We start from the raw sequence: 6,198 nt of genomic DNA, 5'->3' as shown, positions 1-6,198 counted from the left end.
TTTCTCTAATATATATATATATATATTTCACACCGCCATCGGATTAGCCCACACGCGCGGACAGGGATAAAAAGGAACAGACTTCCAGTGACGGGTTTAAACACAAACTTGCTTCTCCACACACTCCCCGTGGGATTCCTCCAGCCACTCAAATAGGGGGAGAAAACAACAACAACAACAACAAAAAACAACTAACTAAATATTTATGTTTCGTTTTTTTTCTTCTTTTTTTGCGCCACTCACAGGAAACAGCATAAAAAATGGAGATTCTGAAACACCAACAACAAGCAAAGCAAAATACCAGCAATAAAAACAACAGAGAGAGAGAAAAAAAAAACGACCCAAGAAAGTGAGGAGGCGCCTCTACTTAAACATGCATTCATGCCAGGTGGGTCGCTAATTGCCCACCTATTGCGGCATCCTTTTAGAATTTGCACTTCATACCCTTCCACTCCTCCCCTTCTTTCGTTGCTCCTTTTCTCTCCTCGTTTATTTCTCTCCAAATACTAATATGTCGTCCGTTGAGTATCCCCTACTTTTGCATGGTTCGTGAACCATTAAGCCCATGACGTGAAACAACAGGCCGAGTATGATGCGCAGGCCGCGTCGCGTCGGAAGTTCTACTTGCAAGAGTCGTTCGACTGGCCCCATTCGCCAACGCCGTACGTGTTGCGGTCGAAGAATTGGGCCGAGCAGCAGTCGAAGACGATGTGTGTGTGACTGCCGCGTCACGGACTTTTTCCCGTCTCTCTTCCGCCACGGGGGCCGCAGCGGAGGGGGGCGGATGCGCCCGAGTCACCACGCCGCCAGACTCGTTCTTTGAAGATAAGGCTGCGGCCGCCTCTCGGCGGACTCTTCTTCTTGCGTTTGCAATCTCCTGGTAGAGACGCTCACGGTATTCCTGCATGGTAAAGCGTGTGTCATCTGGAAGCGAGATGGTTACTGGCGCAGGTGCCGAGGGCTCGTCCTGCACCTTGTGAAAAGCAGCCACATATGGATGCTCCAACGCCTGCTCTGCGGTGAGGCGCTCATTGGGGTTGAATCGCATAAGTTTTTGCACCAAGTCAAGTGCGTCCGGCGAGGCTTTAGGAAGCAACTCCGCAAAAGTCGCCGTATGTGTGCGTCGAATGTCCTTCATCATCGCCTCCGCAAACTGGGAGTTTGTCGACGCAATATCCTCTGGTGTCGGTTCGCCAAGAACATTGATGATAAGCTCCAGCTGCTTTATTGTTGTACGCCCAGGGAATATGGGTCTTCCAAGAAGGAGCTCAGCAAGAATACATCCTACAGCCCACATGTCCACCCCCTTTGTATAGCGTGTCGAGCCCAGTAGGATCTCTGGCGGTCGATACCAACGGGTCATGATGTAATCCGTGAGGGCGGGGCGAGCCACTTGTTCCTTCTCCAGAGAGAGAATTGACCGCGCTAATCCAAAATCCGCAACCTTCATTGAGCAGTCGCTGTTGACCAAAAGATTTGATGGCTTCATATCGCGGTGTAGCAACTCCGCAGAATGGAGGTACTTCAACGTTTTCAGTAGTTGATAAATAATAAACTGTTTGTGGATATCCTCAAGAATGTTGGCACGGATAACAACATGCAGGTCTGTCTCCATATACTCAAAGACAAGGTAAATATCTTTATCGTTAGTGGCACGGTGAACATGCAGCAGTTTTATTATGTTCGGGTGGCTAAGGGCCTGCAAAAACATAATCTCACGAAATGTGCGCTGTGCGTCGGTTGCGTTTTGAAACGCATCGTATATTTTCTTTAGGGCGACTACCTGATGGGTGCGGCGGTCGGACGCACGCCAAACGATGCCGTACGCCCCCTGTCCTAACTGCGCCTGAATCTCATATTTGCGGAGAATATGCGGTTCTATTTCAGATGACATTTTCTTTTCTTATTTTTGTTGCTCTTTCTTCTCACCTCCCACCCACCTTTTTTCTTTTTCTTTTTCTATTTCCTTTTGTATTTTCTTTTTTTGAATCCTTTTTGTTTTATTTTCGCAAACAACAAAAAGCTTTAACGCCTTTTTTCCTTGTTTTTCTTTTGGTTGTTATGAACCCCCGTCCGCCAACCTGTCGCACACACACACACACACACACGGCCACTCCCCCGGCACGGCTCCTCCCTACAGACGCGCTGGGCGTGCCCCCGATGCTCCTCTTTAATTTCCCCCCGCCTCCCCAACACACAGATGCGGGCCAGCCGTCTTTACTTCGGACCTCCCCACGCCCAACAGTAATAGACGCAAAACACACAAACGAAAAAACAAACAACAAAAACGAAAACTCGCTCCTCCTTCTGCTTGCAACTAAACACGACGACTGGAACACAAATAAAAAAAAGAGAGAGAGAAAAAGGAACAAGAAGAGAGAGAAGTCTTGATGGGATAAAAAGGGGGTTTGGCGTCTTCAGCTGCTCCCGCGCGTCCAAAAAAAAGCAGGGAAAAAAAAAATGAAGTGGGAAAAAGAGGGCACACACACCACACAGTGTTTACTCGGGGGAACAATCCACACAACCAGCAACATATTTTGTTTGGCAGCACAGACGCAGCCGCCCGTGGAAGAGGGGAAGAAACGCAATTGTAATGGTGAAGGAAAAAAAATATACACACAAACAAATGCATATTAAAACTTAGGCCAAGCGCTGCACTACTGTGGGCAATTTGAGCGATTCCGGACAGCCTTTTCCTTCCGAACTACCTCGTCTTTAATCTCCTTTTGCAGCACTCCCAGGGACCCCAGTGTCAGTTCAGGTATGAGCGACACGATGGCGGTAATAATTGCCTGTTGAGTTTTAACCGTTGTGTACGGAACACCGTTGGATGTGGGTGTGCAACTCGACTCCCTCGGCGCGTCATTGGCCCAATTTCCACCCTGCCTCGGTTCCTTTTCTTTTTCCTTCGTCCTCCCATATTGGCTGGGCTGCCCGCCTACGCTCGCGAGGGACCCCTTTTCCACGGCCTTTGACACGGCTGAAGAATTTGGCTGCTGCCGCTTGTTGCTCAGATCTGCTTCCGCGACAGTTCCGTGCTCTAAAATGTGTTTTACATCCTCTTCCGAAAGTTTCTTTTTCGCCTCCTCCCGCTCCGTCTCGGTGACCTCAATATTGTCCAGCTGCTTCAGATTCGGACAGCACCGAAGAACAAAACTGCGGTAGTGACTGCTCTTTGCACAAGGGTTATCCATGAGCCAGAGTGTGCGCAGGTTCGGGAGGTCCTTGATGTATTTTACCTCTGCGAGGGATTTAATGTCGTTCTTCCGCAGATACAACTCCCGCAGCGATGTGCACGAAGCAAAGGGACGCAGTGTAGTTAGCTGATTGGCCGCCAATGCAAGCACCTCGATGCCAGGAATCCTCTCAACAATCGTCACGTCCGTAAATCCCTCACCCCACAGATTGAGGTTTCGCACCGCCGACAGGCTCTCTGCCTTTGTCCGCTCCAAAACCGTCTGCTCCCTCAAAGTAACAGATTGCGGCTTCATGGGCAGCACGGCAGTGATGAGCCTTCCGTTCCGCTACTTTATATAGATATATCCACCTTCGTCTCTTCTTTCTGTTCTTTGAGGGAGAGGGGGAGGAGCAGACCCGTCCACTTACACTCCTTTAACCCTTCTTTGGTTCGACAATAGAGGAAAGGCAAAAAAAAAAGGAACGGGAAAGAAATGCGGGCAATGACCCCCCACCATAAAAAAAAAGTGTCACCCCCCCCCACACACACACACCTGGCGCTTCGTCACGGTAACAACGGAGAAAATACGAACGGAGCTCCCCAACAATCGATTCTTCATGCACTGCCTCTCCCATCACCTTTTCCAAGAAACACAGAAGCACAATCTTTTTCTCTCCCAGTCACTCTTTTCGGACCCTAACCCTTATATTTATATCTCTCTCTGTAAATAAGCCTCCCGAGGCACAAACTAGCAGTCGTGTTACGCTAAGATGTTTTGCTGGTGGTGCCACTCTCGCTTTCCGCAGGGATTTCTTCAGCTGTCGGATTCACAGAAGCCGGCGTATTTCTCCTATCACCGTGAATAACAGCCACCTGACCATGCGGGGGCTGAACCTGAATATACGGAAAGTAGAAATGTTTATTGCATGACGGCTCAAGCTGCGGGCTGAGCCGCAGGCGCCCATTGACGCAGACGACATTCCCTTCTTTAACCTTCTGCTTCACCTCCGCAGAAAAGAGTTCCCCGAAGCAGCGGATCGTGTGATGATCCTTCTCCACCACGACTTCCTGCGTCGGGTGCGTTGTGTCAATACTTGTCGTTGTGAGAGTGAACTGGGTGACGGCGTCCTCGTAGACAAACCCGCTCTGGATGTCGTGTACCACACCAACTAAAGTCACACTGTTGACGCTTTTGCATCGCTGCAGGGCTGTCGGCCGCACCATCAGACGACAACAAGTACGAAAAAACATTCTTGTGAGAAGAAACAAACAAGCAAACAAAAAAACGGAACGCACCACCACCGCCACCTCTCTTTTATACCCTTAATTTAATGTTAGAAAGGTTTTCCTCTCGCTTCACCACGCCGCGCGTCGGGGGGTGCTGCTGCTGGAATGATCCTTGACTCTATGCACCGTGCGGCTCACGGTGTGTGTGTGTGTGTGTGTGTGTGGGAAATAATAATAATAATAAAAAGGCAAAGAGGCGGCAACGCACATGGGGAAAAAAGAAACGCAAAGCACAACAGTAAACAAGAAAACTCGGCCTCAACTCCTCACTCACCTTGTCGAAGAAACACGACAATTCTCAGTCGGCAAGAACAGACAAACAGCTTCCCTCAAGAGACGGCGTTGAAGGCAAAATGAGGGTTGGCACCTTGTGCAGCATGTTGCTGTGCAGGTCGTACCGCTCCTCCACCTGCAGCCTCCCGCTCAAAACCACTCGCTTCCCCTCAAGTCGCTGCTTCGCATCCGCCACATATTTACCGTTCTTAAGCCCCCGCAGGCTCTCGCTGCAAGCCGGGCGCCACCGGGCCGCGAATGGAATTCGCTCGTTTCCCTCCTCCAGCTCTAGGATCAGCTGCAGAACCGTATCGGCATCAACGCTACCGCACTCCACACGTCGCACAACCCCCTCCACGTGGGCAATCGACACCGCCAATGACGATGCCGCAACGCTCGCTTCTTCCGCACAGCGAGAGGCAAAACGGATCCGATCACGCGCCCTCTCATTACAGTAATCACTGCCGTCCATGCCAATTTGTTGTCGTGGCCTCATCGGGTCAGCCACGAAGGTCGGCGCAAAGGCATCGGCCTCAAACGCCCCTTTGAGACTGCGGGGAACGGGTCCCAATATACCGGACGCATATGCAACCTCAACAGCATGCCGCAACGTTGAAGTTGCCTTCTCTAAAAGAGGACGGCTTGCACGCAAGAACATAACTGAACCACGCATCCCTCCCTCACAGCAAAGACAAAAAAGCCCCAAATGAAATTAACAAAATGAATGGAAAAATAACGGCAAAAAAAAAGCTAGTGAGAACAAAGAAAATAATTAACAAACTCCACAAGTAACAAGCAAACAACAGAAAAAAAAAACATTTATCTTCTTTTTCCCGCCTCAACTCGCCAATGCTTCTTTACCCGTAAACGCATATATATGTCTACCTCTAGAGAAATGTGTGCGTTTACGCTCAATCTTCCTGCAGAATGCTTTGGGGAGAAGATTTTATCGTACAGTAGAAGATGACCCTACCGTGTCCACTTGTTGGTTGTGAAGCTCCAGTGCCCAAAATCTTCTCTCTTGGCGACGTTTTTCTCTCTCCCAATTGGAAATTTCCACCGTCGCTCCTGCACGGCCCTCCAAATCGCCAGCTTCGCATCGCAGATTGCGTCCCAGCTGCTTTACTTCCATCGGTTTACAGCCCAACCTTATGAACTCATCCCGCAGAACTTGCCAGTCCTCAATGGCCTCCCGTTCCAATTCCATGCGAAGAAGATCCTGCAATATATTCAGTCGTCTAAACCTGTCATCAATGAGAGCCTTGGGAAGTCTGATGGAGAAATCCGTTTGCGTGTTCAAGGAATGGTACTCTCTTCTACTGGGGAAGCATTGGCTACCCACTGAGTGTTGACTTCTTACCAGGGGATGAGGGACCGTCTTTTTCTGCAAACGAACTAAATCGTTAGGAGCCAACGACACGGAGCGTGAAGCACCTGCCTTGCTGCAGAGGTTACTGCTG

At 49.8% G+C, this 6,198-nt stretch overlaps 4 protein-coding genes across 4 annotated transcripts, besides 7 other annotated features; all 4 read right to left on the bottom strand.

Annotated features, from left to right (window-relative positions):
- Positions 1–6,198: a sequence feature (heterozygous, non-Esmeraldo-like haplotype).
- Positions 7–28: a sequence feature (AT_rich).
- Positions 165–184: a microsatellite.
- Positions 533–1,894, bottom strand: Tc00.1047053506007.40 (protein kinase, putative; the record flags this gene model as incomplete). Its single annotated transcript, XM_799464.1, has 1 exon — positions 533–1,894. The coding sequence occupies one exon, from the start codon at positions 1,892–1,894 to the stop codon at positions 533–535; it is 1,362 nt and encodes a 453-aa protein (XP_804557.1).
- Positions 1,894–2,008: a sequence feature (A-rich).
- Positions 2,088–2,108: a microsatellite.
- Tc00.1047053506007.30 (hypothetical protein, conserved) lies at positions 2,658–3,491 on the bottom strand (the record flags this gene model as incomplete). Its single annotated transcript, XM_799463.1, has 1 exon — positions 2,658–3,491. The coding sequence occupies one exon, from the start codon at positions 3,489–3,491 to the stop codon at positions 2,658–2,660; it is 834 nt and encodes a 277-aa protein (XP_804556.1).
- Positions 3,944–4,429, bottom strand: Tc00.1047053506007.20 (RNA editing complex protein MP18, putative; the record flags this gene model as incomplete). The annotated part of the gene is made up of 1 exon (XM_799462.1): positions 3,944–4,429. The coding sequence occupies one exon, from the start codon at positions 4,427–4,429 to the stop codon at positions 3,944–3,946; it is 486 nt and encodes a 161-aa protein (XP_804555.1).
- Positions 4,605–4,629: a microsatellite.
- Positions 4,632–4,652: a sequence feature (AT_rich).
- On the bottom strand, positions 4,764–5,411 carry Tc00.1047053506007.10 (MP24, putative; the record flags this gene model as incomplete). The annotated part of the gene is made up of 1 exon (XM_799461.1): positions 4,764–5,411. One exon carries the CDS (start codon positions 5,409–5,411, stop codon positions 4,764–4,766), a length of 648 nt encoding a protein of 215 aa, XP_804554.1.

This window comes from Trypanosoma cruzi, genomic scaffold (genome assembly GCF_000209065.1).
Source record: "Trypanosoma cruzi strain CL Brener 1047053516015 genomic scaffold, whole genome shotgun sequence".
NCBI classification, from domain to species: Eukaryota; Euglenozoa; class Kinetoplastea; order Trypanosomatida; family Trypanosomatidae; genus Trypanosoma; species Trypanosoma cruzi.
The sequence above is the reverse complement of the archived record's forward strand: the minus strand, read 5'-3'. Positions and strand labels throughout refer to the sequence as shown.